The 18,062-nt window shown below is 43.7% G+C and overlaps 2 protein-coding genes across 3 annotated transcripts in view; one reads left to right on the top strand and one right to left on the bottom strand.

Annotated features, from left to right (window-relative positions):
* capn5b (calpain 5b) overlaps positions 1-16,259 on the top strand; it is a 46,080-nt gene extending 29,821 nt beyond the window's left edge. The window contains exons 4-14 of one of the 2 annotated variants that reach the window (XM_030100207.1): positions 3,569-3,777; positions 4,520-4,712; positions 8,305-8,498; positions 10,019-10,096; positions 10,336-10,531; positions 10,614-10,736; positions 10,820-11,016; positions 12,164-12,285; positions 12,380-12,430; positions 12,951-13,087; positions 16,063-16,259. In XM_030100207.1, the coding sequence (XP_029956067.1) occupies positions 3,569-3,777; positions 4,520-4,712; positions 8,305-8,498; positions 10,019-10,096; positions 10,336-10,531; positions 10,614-10,736; positions 10,820-11,016; positions 12,164-12,285; positions 12,380-12,430; positions 12,951-13,087; positions 16,063-16,245 (1,683 nt within the window). In that variant the 3' untranslated portion in view covers positions 16,246-16,259. The remainder of the gene's footprint in view (positions 1-3,568; positions 3,778-4,519; positions 4,713-8,304; positions 8,499-10,018; positions 10,097-10,335; positions 10,532-10,613; positions 10,737-10,819; positions 11,017-12,163; positions 12,286-12,379; positions 12,431-12,950; positions 13,088-16,062) is intronic. The other variant, XM_030100208.1, reaches the window with a different exon arrangement.
* Positions 592-1,085, bottom strand: ompb (olfactory marker protein b). The gene has a single exon (XM_030100211.1). The coding sequence runs from the start codon at positions 1,083-1,085 to the stop codon at positions 603-605; it is 483 nt and encodes a 160-aa protein (XP_029956071.1). The 3' UTR covers positions 592-602.
* Positions 16,260-18,062: the final 1,803 nt, after the last annotated feature.

Here is an 18,062-nt window from a genome sequence, read left to right as displayed (position 1 = left end):
AAGTTATTTTCTTTTCTTTCACACTTCATCCTCATCTTCTTCATCACAGCTACTCTTGGTGTTCGGTCCCCTGTGGAAAAGCAGTGAAGGAGAGCATGCAAGAGACAGAAAGAAGAGAAGAGGGAGGAGGACGGATGATCTCCACATGCTCCGCCCTCCCCTTGTTTGTAAGACAGGGATAGATGAGGCAGCAGGAACCTGTTGGCTCGTGCACCGGGGAACACTCAGCACCCACACACACAAATACACTCCGTCTCTATGCGTTATCTCGCGGGACGCCGCTACATGAAACCCTTCAGGGTTGGCTGTTTGTCAGACGGGAGGTTGCAGGCGAGTGAAGTTTTTTGCACAACAATCCAAACACAAAGCTATGCTTGAGAAGAATGTCGATACATTTCCTGAGGTTTATTATGATTTTTCAGGTTGCTTCAGAGTGCTACATCAGAGTGCAAGGATAAAAAAGCAACAACATCTTTTGTGTGATCAACAGGTGTTTTGAATCCGTGGTTGACATCAGGAGACATGGGAGCAATGCTGCGTTCTCAGCTAGCAGCACATATTCACAAAGCAGGAGTTTGCAGCTTTTCAATCATTTTAAAGTCTCAGTTGTCCACGTTGAAGTTGATGGAGCAGTCAACAGTCTCGGGGCTGCAGCCTTCTGCGAACTCGAACAGAAAGTACATCACCTTCCTTACCTTCGCCAGCTCTGCGATCCTCTCACCGAACTCGGTGGCGTCGGCGTCGTAGCACTGGACGGGAGCGTCGGGGCCGTCGGTCGGCTCCCTCCAGAAAACCCCGGCGGGCTCCAGCAGCTGACGCGTCATCAGGTTGGTGAGGTCGGGCGTCCACAGTTGCGAGGTGGCGGTGATGATGAGGCGTCCCGGCCGAGCGAGCTGCACCATCCAGTGCGAGAACTGGAGGGACTGCTTGGTGAAGTCGAGCCGGTACACCACTTCGTTGGCCTGCAGCAGGCGCTCGCCCTCCTGCCTCTTCTGGCCTCGCTGCTGCAGAGACTGAACCCGCAGGCGCATCACCTCCGTCAGCTGGGTGTCCAGCCGGAAGGGCAGCTCCAACTCTGTAGACATGCTCGGACGGCGGCGCGCCTCAGCGGACTGAGCGGTAGATACTGCCTGCAGGGTCGAGTTGGATCAGCAGCTCTGTCTATGCAAAACAGCTTCGTGTTTTCTCTGTCCTGCAACTCTCTGCTCCTCTCTTCAGACCTGCTGCTTTGTGAGCATGTCTGTGAAGCATCCATAGGAGAGGGCGGGACTTACATGGAATGATCAGGGACAAAACATGCTCTAAAATTATTTGCGAGCAGGATGCGCGGTTTCCTTGAGGGATTTGGGCTTGGTAATGTTTATCTCCTCTTTGTGTTTACTTAGTAACTGATCCCTGCATTTAGCACAATTCCTGCATTTAGTGCAGCCTGCAAATGTGCCAGAGTTGTTCTCTACAGCACTCTGGTGTTTGTGGATGTGGGACTCGGTTTGTGCGTGAAGGGGTTGCACGCTGACAGACAGCAGGGAGAGCCGCGGCACCTCTGCTTGTGTTCCTGGTCAGTTAGCAGGTCGCCTGCTTACCAGAGTCCAGTTGCTGCATAGTGACACTGAGCCCAGATGAGAGCTGAGATCGATGGAGCCTCCCTCGCAATCCACAGAGCGTAGAGACCGAGGCAGAGTAAGCAAGAGCGAGGTGGAGTGCACCAGAGATTGTCTCCCAGAGGATTACAAAATGACTCTGTGGTGCAGTGCTTTGTTTTTTTCCTCTCTCGCCCTCACCCTTCTCTTTCTTCCTTTTTTTTTCTTTTCTTAAAGAAGCTGCCTCGCAGAGTTGTTCCTCTGGGGAGGCCAGATTCTCTCCATCAGCAAAGTGTCACCTCCTGCGGAGAGGTTTGACAGGAACTGCTGTTCAGCTAGCGCACCTTGACATCTGCAAGGACGCCCACGGGAACACTGTCAGTTAGCGGCGTCCCTCATCGCGTCGTTTGCAGGTTTTATTGGGTGCCATATATACCCAAATAAAGGTTTAACAGGTGCCCCTTGACAAGTTGCTTCTACATCTACTGCATGCCCTGTTATCCATGCGGGGGTGTGGCAGCATCATGTGAGAATAACACGCCAGTGAAAATAAAAGCAAGGTCTCAAAAGCAAGGTTTCAGGAAGTACTGGACACGTTCCGGTTCTAACTTCATAGGTAGATGGCATCGACACTGTAGATCGATACCATAGATATTTTGGATAAATATAGATATTGACGTGATATATAGCTACTATCAATATCTGCACTTCAGTTCACTTGGTGCTCGTTGTTAATGTGTTGCCGTTGATCACTTTCCCAAGTGGACATGTTTTGTATTCATTAAATCGTGGAGGAAACCTGGCAGATCTGTTTGGCAGCGCTGTTTGCATCGCAGGAGTAGGAGAGGCAGCAGTTACAGTGCAGTACAGTCCAGAAATATAACACCACCAGTCAAGGCTGCAACCTCCATTCATCCATCTCTTCCCTGGTTCAATCCACACGGGGTCACGGTGAGGTTTTGACCTGTTATTTTTACCCCGAAGATCAGGTACTTCCTCTGTCAATTGTCCTTGGTTCACACAATTCAGCATGGCCTGCATTGTGATCCGAAACTTGTGTTTAAATGAATAGATTTTAAGGTTTTATCTGAATCAGGTCAAAATTACATGCCTTTTCTTCATAACACCTGTCTACAATGTGTGCATGCTGCTATGTTGTCGCTGCATCACATGTCAATAAGAATAAAGAAGTGCAAACATTCAGATTATGGAGCATCTTCCCCCTCTCACTGAATTTAATCCGTGAGTCAGACACAGTGCTGGCAGTTCATTTACTGTTCAGCAAAAAGGTACCTTTTATTTCAGTCTCGCAGTAACTAACTAGTAAAGTAACTCTGATACTTTTTAAACAAGAAACTAATTTCTAATCAATTGATAATCTTTTACAATCCCCACGTTTGCCAATGTTAGAGTAATCCATCAACAAATGTCCATGCACGGAGAAGTGTTATTTCAATTATGACAATTTTAAACATGTCAAAACATTTAGCTTTTCACTGTTTTGAATAAGGTACATGATTAATTACCTATTTTCAGTGTTTTCCACTGAATATATCTCAGTAGTCTAATTTACCTGTGCTTCCTTTGGGTTTTTATGCGAACATGTTGGAGATTTTTTTTTCTCACTCTTTTATTAAAAATAATAACTACATTGCACAAAATGGAGGCTGGGTTTTAGGAGTTTCACTGGACCACGGCAAGTGCAAGCAGCTGAAACACACACACACACACACACACACAGACTGCAGTCAAAAAGTTATTACCCCTCACCCATGTCCTATTACAGCTGGATTTATGACTGAGGGAGCCAAGGTTATAAATTTGTCCCCTAATCCTAAATGCATCAGCAGACACGAGGGGGATGTGGGGGACTCGCCCTGGCTGCCCACTCCACCTTGATATTATTTACGCTCCACGGACCAGCGGCTGTTTGTTTGGCTTACCTCCTCCTCCTCCTCCTCTTCTTCCACCCCTTCTTCCTCCTCCAGGTGATTCCCGACTGGAAAGAGCAGGAGTGGGATACAGAAAAGCCAGAATCCTATGCTGGAATCTTCCACTTCCGCTTCTGGCGCTTCGGGGAGTGGGTGGACGTGGTGATCGACGACCGGCTACCGACGGTGGACAACCAGCTGGTCTATTGTCACTCCAATGACAGCAATGAGTTCTGGAGCGCCCTGGTGGAGAAGGCCTACGCCAAGTCAGTGTTACTGCCAGGACAAGTGGTTTTCTGCTTGCAAAAAACTTGTGTGACGCAAACTGGCTGATAAATCCAGTGAATCCCTGCTCATTTGACTGTTTGACAACATGAACTAACAGTTCTTAATGTTCCATGTATTGATCATATGTCCATTCATGACTGTTTGCTCTCTGTTAGCATAGATCTCAGCTTCTCTATTGGAGGAGTTTTGGAGCTTAAACTGATTAGGCACAAAAAACTTGTACTCTTTAAAAAAAGATTTACACTTAATGAAGCATAAAACAAATATTAACCTAATTAATATAAAACATCTCTGGAATCATATTGTGGATCTCTGGTTTCCTCAGAGCTACTTTTCTAATGCCACTAGTGTCTGCCAAAACTACTCAAAAACAGGTGCTAAATAAGCTAGCTTAATGCTACATGCCAAATCACAATATGTTCATCGGCTGCCAAAGCCAGAAAAGCTGGAGTGTCTGGTCTCCTCAACCCAACCTTTTTATCAATGCACAACACAGACAGAGAAGTAAAATTATGTTTCACAAGTTGCCACATGTGAACTTGGTCAAAACAAAGTAGTGCAAATTTGAATTAAATGTATTGATCACTACAGCATTGCAGGCTTCAGTGCAGGAGGATATTAAACGTGTTTAGTCAAACACACTGACATTTAGTCCCAGACGTACCCCCATGTTGAACTCCACCTCACTACAATGCCTGAGCAGATCGTCTCGTTCTGCAGAGTTTATGGCTGTTACGAGGCGCTGGACGGGGGGAACACGGCCGACGCCCTGGTGGACTTCACGGGCGGGGTGTCTGAGCCCGTGGACCTGCTGGAGGGTCAGATGGCGACGGACGAGGCGGCTCGTAACCAGCTGTTCGAACGAGTCCTGAAAGTCCACAACAGGGACGGCCTGATCAGCTGCTCCATCAGGGTAAGCTCGGACGCCACGCTCCTCCCTCAGAGGGAATCGCCGGCCTCTCAATTCTGTATTTATTAAAGAATAAGCATCAATGGGTTTAACCGCTTGTGTTTCCCTTCAGAAGTCCTGTTTTCATGTGACTTTTCAAATTGGAAGCTTTTATTCAGGTGAACAGAAGCTTCTTGGTCACACTCAACAAAAACACATCCAGGAGTCCACAGCTGCGTTAACTGCTTTGAGAGGCTGTAATTAGGCAGAGTGTCGCTTCAGGCTAAATGCTAATTCCTGCATGGTGACGTGCTCACAATGAGAATCAGTCTTCACCGTCTCGCGTTGGGAAAACTTCGCCTGCAGCAGCATCTAGTCATGATGATTATCTTTTTTTTTTTCTTTTTAACGATATGTCAATCTCCCGCAGAGCAGCTGATTGACCTTTGACCAAATTATTAAACTTTTTTTTTCTTGAAAAATGCCTGAGGCGCAATCCCAGCGTTCCAATCTAACTTCACTCACCCCTCACTGCATACAGCACATTATATTTACCAAAGTCTCTTTTTACTCGACCACTTCTACAACAAAATGTGAGATCTTTTTCCACCTCTGGCTTAAAGTCATATTTCAGTATCTTATTATTGTAACTGAGGCACAATGTTCCTTCTACTCAGCATATTGGCTGCTTAAGAAAAAGAAATTAAAAAAGCTCTGAAAATTGTGTAATTGACCGAAGCTGACCTTTGGTCCCTCAAAGCAAGTTTTTATAATTAGAGCATTTTCTGCTCTGATTGAAAATCCAGGAATGAAAAACTTAATGGAAACACTCGGAAAGCTAAGGAAGAAGTCATGTAATGCCAAAAAAAAAGTTTTGGGTTTTTTTTTTTTTTTGACTTGACAGGATTTCAATGTTTTTTTAGAAATTGATGTGCCTTGTTGCTGTCATGATGACTCTAAGAAACTCACTCCAACCTGTCGGGATGACATTTCTAGAAATAAGACCCTTTCTGGAACAAAGTAATGTTGTTATGAACTGTCCTGAAGGACTCAGCGATCTCGCTTTAATCCTGTCCACTGTAGATGTAACTGAACACTTCCTACAGAAGGACTATGAGGAATATGAAGTTATCACGCTCACATTCAATATTTTTCACTTTAAAACCTTTTAACTACATAAGATTTAAACAGTAATTACAATTGATTTTCAGATTAAATGTGTTTTAATTGATCTTCCATCACAAGACACCAATAATTTATTGAACGGACTGCGAGCCAACAGGAAATGTCTGTCTGCTACAGAGCCATCAACTGACAGATTTAAAAAAAACAAAAAAAAACATACTTTATTACTGTATCACTGAGCATGTCAACCAGGAAGATATATTTAATTAATGCCTACTACCCCGAAGCGCTTTCAATTATATGAGAAGTGCTGTATGAATGATCTGATTCATTGATTTATTAGTTGATTATTTGACTAATGAGTGAACATGCAATCGATTCTTTTTCATTTTAGCATGGTTTAAATGGCTGTTCTCTCCCTAACCTGTGAAAACCCATAATTCATTGATCCGTGGAAAATGTCATGGCCTCATGTGGCCTGAACTGCCTCATCTTTACAGTTGACCATTTATCCAGTGTCTATAAAGTCTAATTTGTAATTCAAAAAGCAGCTAATTTGTCTTATACCAGATTAGGATGTTGTTTCAGCAACACTTTGTTCAAAGTACTTCTAAAATAATCCCACTGCTTTTAAAATGTGGCTGTAGATTCATAAAATTTCCATCAAACAATTAACGGCTGCAAGATTTTTCTCAACTTCGGCTGCATAAATTAGCATTAAATAACCACAAAAGTAACACAAAAAGCTCAAATACTAATTAAAGATTAAAAGGGAATTTTCTTTGTTCTGAAAGCTCATTTTTCTTTTCTTGCACTAAGATAGAAATTTTTTTTTTTTAAGAATTATCTATCAGCGAAGTGTCTCGGCCTGAGTTTCCCCCGGGTTCCCTGGTTTCCCCTCTCCTGCCTCAGTCAGCTCTGTGTTCGCTGCTTCCTCTCTGCTCCAGCTCGCCTGTCTCGCCACCGCCGGCCAATCACAAACCGCAGTCTGAATTCTGATTGGCCGAGCCTCCTGCAATCTGATTGGCCCGTAGTATTACCAGTTACTAAGGGACTGGTGAGTCTTCTTCACTTATGTCAGAGATGGCGAGGAGCTCCTTGACATTTCTGTGCATTTGCCTGAGGAAGCGATCCTGTTATGTTACTGTCCCAGTGAGGCTCCCCTTCATTAGAACCGATCGGAGTGCAAGAGACTCTTACACTCTCGGCGTTAAGGTTGTTGATTTATGTGTTTTCAATCCTGCGGACAAACTAGAGTTAACTTTTAACTTCATTCATATTGTGACTTTTTTGAGATATTTGACTGAATAATAACAATATTGATGATAATAATGATAGTAATTTCTACATCATTCATTGTTAGTTAAATGTATATATATTTTATTTGTTTTGTTTCATGGAGGAATTGAATTCACATTCAGCATGTCAACAACACCATGTTCCAAATCCTTTCTATTCAGTAATATTTCATGCCGCAACTGCTTCACATCAGTGATCAGTCTTACATCTTGATATCAGGACAGCATGTTGAGTTTCCCACTAGAAGGGAAAAAAAATGCATTTTAACTGGTTTTTATTATATGATGATGCTGGAAACTGCAGGATCATTTAATAGCCATGTTTCTCTGGGAATTCACCTCCATTGATTCTGCCAGTTTTCATTCAACAACATTGATAAATGTTAAATCTGGCAACTCTTATGCGGCTCATTTTAAAAAAAAACTAACAGTGAAGACAAAACAATGTGAATTCAGATAATTCCAGCGGCAGCCGTGTTACATAACGTAACAGTTTGACAGAGAGAGGAGGTTATGGATTGAGATACTGTTTGTACAAAGAACAAATAGAATCTATTGTGTTTTGCTCCTCTGCTGCTGTCAAACTATTTTTTTTCTTTTTCTTTCTGCTTCAAGAAAACACAAAACTACAGAACTATATGTGCTGCACATCAGTGTGCAGTTTTTTTCAATTTCTGAGAGGAAACCATAAAAAATATAAATATAGGGTTTTGGAACAGAGTGTTCCACAAAATATCCAGGTAAAAATGTAATAGATTAATATATCATTTTATAAAAGACACCATATAAAGCATGTGTGGTATGACTGAGAGTTTAATTTTTTTGAATATTACTGCAGAAGAGCAAAAGCTGATGAGCACATACAGTACATTTCACAAAACCTAAATTTTAAAGACTTTTATTCAGGTCCGCTTGTGAAAAACGAGTCATCACTTTGAATCAGGAACAGATTTATTCCCATTCTCAATGTAAATACTTAAACAAAAGGGAAGATAGACAGACTCACATTTATTTTACAACAGCTAAAAAGTTTTTATTTCCAAAAAATGCATTGCTTTTGATGTTTCTGTACAATATTGACGGCAGTCGGCTCAGATGTCCTGTTACATTATGGACAAGTTGTTCCCTGATTGGCAGGTATTACATTGTCAGTTGTTACATTTCTAAGCCCCATTTGTCGTGGTGTGTTGTAGGCGACCACGGTGGAGGACATGGAGGCGCGGCTGGACTGCGGTCTGGTCAAAGGCCATGCCTACGCCGTGACGGACGTCCGGAAAGTGCGGCTGGGTCACGGGCTGCTCGCGTTCTTCAAGTCGGAGAAGCTCCACATGATCCGCATGAGGAACCCCTGGGGAGAGAAGGAGTGGAGCGGCCCCTGGAGCGACAGGTAACCGCAGCGCTGCCACCTACAGGCGGGACGGCTGAAGCCCCTCGGCTCCGCGGCTCATCCGTCAATCCACAAATGCATCTATGAATCACAGACAGAAGCAATAAATTCACTCAGTAATATGTTACCTTGCTTTGACCTACACCAATATAACCGATTCCCCTTGGTCTGTAAAAACACTCCCTTCTAAAAGGCTCCATGTGATGAATGAGCAAGCGGGAGCCGGACAGAGACCGCTCCAGATGAGCTTCATGACGTAAACCCGAGAGCAGCACAAAGAGAAATGTCATGAAAAATGGAAATGCAATCAAGCTAATGGGCCAACAGAGCAAACAAGGGTAACCAAATTCAGCTCTTTGTAGAGAAGAGTCTTGCCTGCTCTTCTCCTTCATTATGCTTCCCCACACTTCTCCCAGCGACAGATAAAACTGAGATTGAGCCGCTCCCTCCGCGTCTCCGTCCCCGACTTGTTGGCTGCCAGACTCTGTGAAACAAACACGGAGGTGGTAAAGCCGGATAATAATGGAGTCTGAATTATTGATGAGGCTCAAAGACAGACAGATGTTATTAAAAAGACGTGAGTCATCTCTCTCCTTTCGCCATCATTCACTCACTGTCGCTGAATAATTTATTCATGGTTTGATAAAACCCGTTACTGTAAATGGGGGCCGACAGACTGTTGAGATGTGGACGTTTGTCAGTGAATCACAAACAGACAGAGACATAAACACGGAGCTAATGCAGCCTGTAAATGTCAGATCCTCCCCTGAGCAGTGAATACAGAATGGACCTCGATGTTTAGGTATGATTCACAGCGGCAAATACTACATACTGTTTATTTTCCAGCTGAGGCAATAACAGAATGGTGCCCATGAGAGACACATCCATCCATGATTTATACACCTGATGCAGTTTGTTAGAATTCAGTCTCACATGCGTGATGATGACAGCCCTGATCTATCGAGGTGTGGGACTCCGCTGGATCTCTCAAGGTGTGTATGTAGCACCCAGATGGGAGCAGATCCTTCAAGTGCCACAAGCCGAAGGGTGTGGTCTCCCATATTCTTGACAAACGGAGTTTAAAATGCATCTGCCTGGTCAGAGGAGAAGATTCACTCAGGCAGAGGAGGAGGTGGGAACATCTGGGAAGAAGTTCAGATATGATGTTCAAATGGATTCGGATCTAAGGAAGTCCTGGAACAATTTTTAAATCATTTGTGCTTTGTGACAGGATGCGTTATCCTGGTTTATCCTGCATTATCTGGTTTGGTTTTGTTCCCAGAATAATATCTTGGTACCAGGTGTTCCTCAGAAAACCACACGATGTCAAGGAAATCATCAGAATGGAACAGCTTCTTTCTCAATTTACATTTAAAACAGCCGCCGCAAGAACAGCAACAATTCAATTCCAGTTCAAGAGGAGAGCATAGACTTCTTTAAAAGATTCACAGATTGTCTTCGTGATTTCAAGAAGAGGCATTTAAATGTGGTGTATTTTGCTTTTTTATTGTCGATTTCAGTTCAGAGGAGTGGAACAAAGTGAGCAAGAGTGAGAGAGAAAAGCTGGGCGTCACTGTACAGGATGACGGCGAGTTCTGGTAAGCGCCATCAATGTGCTGACGCAAAAACAGTTTAAGTTTGAGCTCACTGCACGTCAGCACCATGTCTCCTCATCTACCCGTTTGCCCTGTTCCTGCTCTCGCTTCCTCTCTTTTTGCACCTGTTCAAGGTTTTGTTTTTTTTTTTTTTTTCTTCTTCTTCTTCAAGCTTCTTCCCTCTAGTTGGTATCCACTCTCTCTCCGGTCTCTCTTCTCCTTCTTCTCCCGCCCTCCCGCAGGATGACGTTCGACGATTTCTGCCAGTACTTCACTGACCTGATCCTGTGCCGCCTCATCAACACCTCCTACCTGAGCATCCACAAGACCTGGGAGGAGGAGGTGATGAGGGGCTCCTGGGTCCACCGCCAGGATCCCCTCCGCAACCGATCGGGCGGCTGCATCAACCACAAGGCCACCTTCCTGCAGAACCCTCAGGTGAGTCCACGCGCTTCTGTTGTTAGCCGAGCAGAGGAGCGGCGCTGGGGCGTGACCTGATGTCCTCACCGGCTCTCCGCAGTATGTGTTTGACGTGAAGAAGGTGGAGGACGAGGTGCTGATCTGCTTACAGCAAAAAGAGAAGAGAGCTACACCCAAAGAAGGCAAAGGGGAGAACCTGGCCATAGGCTTCGACATACACCGGGTAGGAGCGTGCACGTGAGCACGGGCTCGTGCGCGCGTTCCCGGCCTGGCAAATCTCAGCTGTCACGTCTCGTCGTGCTGCAGGTGGAGCTGAATCGGAAGTACCGTATGCACTCAGCCCAGCAGAAAGTAGCGGGCTCCATCTACATCAACTCGCGCTGCGTCTTCCTCAGGAAAGAGCTGAAGGAAGGCCGATACGTCATCATTCCCACGACCTTCGACCCCGGGCAGCAGGGCGACTTTCTGCTCCGAGTCTTCACTGATGTGCCTTCTGACTGCAAGTAAATATGTGACCCATAATACAATTCAAGGAATAAAAAATGTCACTGGATTTTACATTTATGACACACAGACAGAATTATTCAAATTTCATTTGGCTTTAGTGCTCGTCATCGGAGCTTTTAAGTAATAATCCAAAATTAGACAATGAGGATCAGAATTTTTTTTCTTCCTTTTTTTAAATAGAGGACAAAACTGTCCAAAGAAAGATTTTTAAATGCTTGAAGCCAGTTTATATGTCAGAAATTGATTTATTAAATCAGCAATTCAATAAAAATAAACTAAATCACATAATCACAGCTGAACATTTCATCTGTTTGTGATCATTTCAGATTGAAATTCCAAACCTGAAGTAGCATCAACCTGAATCAAATCCACCCATCAGTGCATTTTCCATTCTTTAAAAAAAAGAGTCATAACTCAGAGACATTTATTAGATTTAATTTATTCCAAGCATGTACACTGAGCCACAAAACAGTAAAATCAAGAATAATGATGTTGATCCAAACACCCTGCAGCTGCCTACACACATTTCTACATACAAGAAAAACCCAATTATTTGTGTACTCCAAGAAACTTCACTTACAAATTGTAGGAGTTGCAGATAAAAAACCCCATTCAAAAGAAACAAAATCTACAGTAGAGGCAAAACACCTGCCACACTATTTTTTTCCCTCTTATGATGAATACACCTTTTAATTCTGTGTTCTAGTGCTTCTTTCCCTTTCCATATGTATATGTATATGTATATGTATATGTATATGTATATGTATATGTATATGTATATGCATATGTATATGTATATGTATATGTATGTAAAGCACATTATAAAACATGCAAGTGCTGAACAGGTAACATTGGACAGATGAGGACAATAAATAGATAAAGAAAAGACAGTAAAAACTAGTCAATATGTGTGTTTCGTGAAGAGATTGGAAGGAGATTACTCACTCAGTTGACGTCACCTCCGCAGGGAGATTTTTCTTTTGTTAACAGGTCAGTGATATATGAAGGGAAAAGGCTATTAAAAGTAACATTTCAATTGAAAGCCTTTCAAAATGCATTTCCTCAACAAGTTGGATGTTAGTGGAGTACACAGAACGAAAAGAAGAGGTCGGCGGTGTTGATGTTTCTCCGTCTGGTCTCCAGAGAACTGACTCTGGACGAGCCTCCTCAGACGTGCTGGACGGGGATGTGTGGCTACCCTCAGCTGGTCACTCAGGTCCATGTACTGAACGCTGAGGGTCTGCAGGGACAGGACTCCAATGGAGGTGGGAGTATGGCCGTGGTGCGGCCAGCATGTTAAAGATCATGTCTGATTCATGTGTTACAAGAAATTCTATAAACTCCTGTAAAAACCCACAGAGCTGCACTGCCTCTATCCCGAAAAGAAAAGGCTTCTGCGCAAAGCAAGAGGTACCACAGCACCACCTGTTGAATTAATATTGTAGCACCAGCCTGCAGTACACTGTAGTCACTGTGTGTGCACTAACTGCTGTAACTCTTACCAGTCACTCACCTTTAAAGCCACTGTGTGCAAAGATTTCCAGGAATATAGCCTTTATTTTCAGGAGGTTGTATAAAAAAAATAAGCATTTCTATGGAAATCTGTCTAGAATGCCCTTTTTTCTTTATGTTTTCTTCCACAAGATGGCAGTAAAGTTGAGAATGTGCATACCTTTCACACAGTGGCTTTAAAACTGTTTGGTTCTCATTGAGAGAGCAGTTTGCAGTGTGGATTTGCTGCTTTCCTGTATCACACATTATAGTACACTGAATATCAGCGTACTATCAGTCTGGGCTGTGGGAGTGCGTGACGAGCCTTTCTTGCCATTTTCCAACATGTATCAAGAAGATAATCAGATTTCACGAAAGCCTTGAGTCCACTTTGCACACTGTTAATTAAATGACCTCTTTTTTTTTATCTTTGGCTCAGCGGTGGATCCCTATGTAATCATCACCTGTGAAGGAGAGAGGGTTCGCTCGTCAGTTCAAAAGGACACACGGTGCCCAAACTTTGACATCAAAGGCCTGTTCTACCGCAAGAAACCCAAGGACGGCATCCACATCGAGGTGAGCTGTCCCTCTGCACCGTCCGTCCGGCTGCTGTACCGCTGATTTGGGAGACAATAACATCGTCGATTCTCTTAGTGTGCATTTGAGATCACAAACTGAACACTCCTGATCCCCTCTACAGTTCACTAGATCAATTTAAGAACAAATTTCTTTAACACCGGCCAAGATATCATAACCACGTTAGTTTTTGATATTGTCAGTCCTTTCTTTCTGAACCAGCATCAACCACTGCTACAGTTTGAGTTACAGCAGTTTATCTGTTGGCTCGGACCGTGTAACCAGTGTTTACCCCGCCGTGTGCATTCAGTTTTGACACGATCAACCAACCAGATGATCAGTGTTTTTCACAGCTGACTGTCAGTGTTCATAATGTTGTGGTTGATCAAGAGCTTTTTGTGCAAGTGTGTACAATTCTAAATGCTCCAGAGATGATCGAAAGATTAAGAAATGCATAGAAAAGAACATATTTTCTTTCAATTATTTAAATGGAAACTTCAATAGAAAATAACTTTAAAGGAGCCGTATTTTCACGTTTATAGGTATTTAAGTCAAAACACTTCTAAAAGGATACATTTCTACATTTCATTGACGTCTCCAGTTGTCAATCATGCTGAATATGAGTCAGTTTGAGCTGCTGCAGAGACCCTTCATGAAGCTAAATATGTGTCACAATAGAAGGGGGCGGGGCTTAGGAAACGCCCCCGAGCGCAGGATGACTGTCAGATGCTTGATGTGGGAAAATATCAATATCTTGAAAAGTGCATGTCATGAGATAAATGTTGGTTCAGAGACATAATATATTAAAAACAAGAAGAAACAATTTTTCATTTGAAGGGCACTTTGAAATATCTTTGAGAAGACGAAGCAGAAGTACTTTTTTTTTCTTCCCTCAGGCGATGTCAAGTTGATTCATATCAGCTGAGAGGAGCTTTTTTTTTTTTCTTCTTCTTCTTCTTCCTCTTTAGCTGAGTCACTGTTTACAGTGCAGAGCTGGATAATTAAGTAATGATGCACACAGAGGGTGCAGGGACTTGTTAATCACACACTGAATGAAGGATGCAGTGAAGTTTTCCAAACTACATCTGAACTAGGCACTAGTTATTTTCTTCTTTGTTCTGCTGTCAGCATGCTGTCTTTTTAAAATGATCTGTTTACAAATGTTCCACATCAATAAGGTTAAAAGAGCCGTCGTCGTTCTTCCCTTTTCCTCTCTTTACATTTGGATAAGAGTTGTCACAATGCACAGGTCCATTCATGCAAGAAATTGATAAGACCTTGACCTTTAGTGAAGCTGAAAGACCAAAAAACCCAACAAATCCCAGGTGAACGAGAACACTGCCACAGCCACCACCTGTCTCAGAAGACTTTTTCCCCCGATCCAGTTGCTTTGAAATGCTTTCTGCCTGGACAAATGTGAATTTGCATAAAAAAAAAATGTTATAAAGCCTGTGAAGATCAGTGAACACACAGTTTCTCTCTCAGGTGATCATCAAGACAGTAACAAATCCTTTTCTCATTTAGTCCCACATAATTTAGCTGAATGTCCATGACCAATCACTTACAGGCCCAATATCAGGCAGTATTTGTAGGTCCTTGTACTTGTTAGAGGGATTTTCTGTGGTAATATCGATGCTGCGTTTACTCTATCAGAGCTGTGAAATTGTTTTATTTAAAATAAATGGAGGAGGCCCGGTGGGCGGACAGAGTGAGTGAGAAAGAAATCGTTCAGCATTGTTCTCACCCAGTAGTTACAAACACACCAAAAATTGTGTTGGGACAATTCAATAACTTAACAATGAATACACAGCTTTAGTTGCTTTCAACAGGAACTCACGCTCGCAGTAATTGTTTTATTCGTACAAAGCAGCGGGAGACATTGATTTGTACGGCTCATTCTGTACCGACTCAATTCAACGTGGTCCACATGAAGAAATTAGAAAAAAACATTAAGACAAGACACAAAAACACACACAGCTTTAAAGCAGTGAAATGAAATTAAAAAGAAAACAACTGAAAAGGGATTCATTGCAGCATATATATGAGAGAATTTCAATCCACAGTGGATTGGAACTTCAACGGCTTATGTCTCTCCTGGGAGTTCTACCTAAAAATCTCTTAATGTCATAATTAATAGTCAAATGAAATAGGATCAAATATTCATGCACTTAATTTTAACAGAGACTGCATTTTTTAGTACTTCAGTATTTTATACTTTTTTTGGGGTTTTTTTTTTTTTGCTTGTTGCTCCAGTAAAATATATCTTTGTTCTTCAGCTGAATCTGCTGAAATATTTCCTTATAAAATATGTAAAATTAAAATGAAAAAGCTGCACTTAAATTAAATGATAGCGAGGGTATATATGTCTTGCATAGTGTGCTAAAAGTATGATTGAACAGAAATGGTGGGTGATGTGTTTGTGTTGTTCTGCTGTTGCTTTGATCAGTAACTGCTGACTGCAGTGAAGTGGTGATGGTGATATTTCTCACCCTCTCTGGAGATTATGGCAAAGCAGACTTGTTATTTAATCTTCACAAAGACAAAGCTCTGTGAAGCTACCATCAAAGATATTTTTGACTATCACTCATTTTTTCTCCGAGGTAAAAAAATCAGTGCGAAACGACTTTTACCTGCAAACTTGACACAGGAGGTCACTTCCCTCTGAAAGTCATTTTTATTAGAAAAACTGATCAACCAGGTTTAGTTTTCAGATTTATTCCTCTTTCTCCTACCAGACTCATGTACTCCTACACTTTATTTCATCCTTGGCGTTTCCCTGTCTTCTTCTGAGACATTCTGTCATCTTTTTAGTTTCACTCGCTGCTGTGTCGTTCCCCCCCCCCCCCCCCCCCCCCCCCCCCTGCTGAGCCTCCTCTTTTGTGCTTACTGCCTTTTGTCTTCTCTCTCCTCTCTTTTCCTCGCTTTCCTCCCCGGCTTTCGGACCGCCTCCTTACCTTCCCGCGAGCGGCCAACAGATCTACAACAAGAACATGATCGTGGACACCTTCCTGGGTCAGGTGATCCTGTTCAGCGACCCCAACGAGCGGCAGGAGCAGCACACGCTCCACCTCCGCGACAAGGGCAGCCGCCAGGACAACGACCTGCCGGGCACGCTCACTGTGCGCCTCATCACCTCCACCACGCTCACCAACATCTGACCGGATCATTCGCGCCATCGGCTCCCCGCTTGTGGCCGCCGCTCTCCTTCACTCTCCCATTTTTTTCCAGCCGATGCAGAGTCTCGCCGTGTCTCTTCCTGTCGCTTGCACTCGCTCTGCGTCTCTCATGAGTTTGTGATTATTTGCTTCAGCATTCGATTCAGCTTTGACGTCTGCAGCGATGTTTCCACACCCACAAGGTGTCCACTGACGACACGGGGGAGGGGGGGGTTCGAAAATCTTTGAACACATTCCTGCCGAAATTGTCCATCATTTAGTGTTTGCTTCTCAGATTTTCTCCTAAATTAGGTGTTATTACAGGTTTTGTAGCTAGAAAATGACTATTTTTCCCTGCCGCTGTTGTTTGTGACTCCACAATCAGCAGATTTCTCCTTTACTTTCTGTGTGTTGTTCTTATCGGACACATGCACACCAACGTATACATGCACATACGATACATATGCAGACATTTCTGCACTCTCCATGCATGTGCCAATGATTCCAAGGGCTATGCATTGCCTTAAGGCTGAGTCTGTCTCTCCACCTTGAGGAGACGGGGGGGTTATGCTAATCACCACTTGGGTTTATCATCTGAATCAGCTGTTCTCCGTGTTAGCACAGCCTCCTTTTCTGTTTCTCAACATCTGCATCACATCTTCTTCCCCTATTTTTTTTTTCTTTACTTCCATGTCGCCTTCTGTCTCCTGTACCTGGACATATTTATGCCCTCTTTCTATCTGTGGATAATCCTCCCACCCAGTCGGCCCACTCTGACACCTCAAGTCTTCAAGCAGTTTGCCGGTGCTTCAGAGAGCATGCAGCACTGTCTGTCACTTTTTACTGTGGACTTTACAAACAGAAAGCCAACAGCAGCTATTTTTCTCCCTCTACTGAGAGCTTTTCTGTGTTGTCCTGTGAGCGCGCTCCTGTGTGACGAGTCTTGCCTCCCGTCTTCCATCACCACCAGTAGAAAACTCCCCGAGACGCTTTCCGCCGGTTGCTTTGGACGATCTCTAAACTGCATGGCTTAAAAATAGAAAGGAAGAAAAAAAAAAAAATGAAAAAGAAAAACCTCTCTGCCTGTGGTGCACACGTGTGTGGTCGTAGCTCAGCAGCCGGTGTTTCTGGTAGTGCTCCCCTTTCCATGCGTGCACCCACACCCGGTCCGGAGGAGTGCGAAGATATTCACCCCGTCATAAATCAAGTGCTTTATGGGACCAAAGACGAGCTGGGCCCTCCGCTCTCTTTTTTCGTCCCTTTCGGACCGGCCTGGCCCGTCCCGGCCCAAGCCTAGCGACAAACCACCACCCCCTGTGCCACATCATCTCTTAATCGGCAACACCACTGCCTGACGCTTCCTCTGACTTGAGTCTGCTGGCCCGGGCCAAAGACTCACGCCACGTGATCCCCAAGAACAGCAGCCGTGTTTTCTGCTGTTGGCACAGAACAGGCGTGAGTGTGTCTGCGAGAGTGAGACTTTTTGTGTGTGCGTGTGTGAATGCGAGTGTTTGGGCGTGTCACTTAATCCTCGTCAAACCTGGGAGAAAGAAACGATTTCTTAAAGAAAGGTGTGGAACCGAACAGAAACGAGCCCTTTACGGGATAAACACACACACACACACACACACACACACACACACACACACACACACACACACACCTTGCACTTTACTTAGTTTTGACTGGCTCTGAAGAAAAAGACCCTGGAGGATGTTGTGAGGAGGAGACGTCCTGCCAAATAACCCGTGCCATCGCCTTGGTCCCGGCTTTGCCTCCGCAGCAGGAGAACAACATGGACGAACTGTTGAGTTTGGAAG

The sequence above is a fragment of the Salarias fasciatus genome, chromosome 10 (genome assembly GCF_902148845.1).
Source record: "Salarias fasciatus chromosome 10, fSalaFa1.1, whole genome shotgun sequence".
Lineage (NCBI taxonomy): Eukaryota > Metazoa > Chordata > Actinopteri > Blenniiformes > Blenniidae > Salarias > Salarias fasciatus.
The sequence above is the reverse complement of the archived record's forward strand: the minus strand, read 5'-3'. Positions and strand labels throughout refer to the sequence as shown.

Bases quoted from the DNA above. Each gene is read 5' to 3' on its own strand.
- ompb (XM_030100211.1), bottom strand. From the start codon at position 1,085: ATGTCTACAGAGTTGGAGCTGCCCTTCCGGCTGGACACCCAGCTGACG.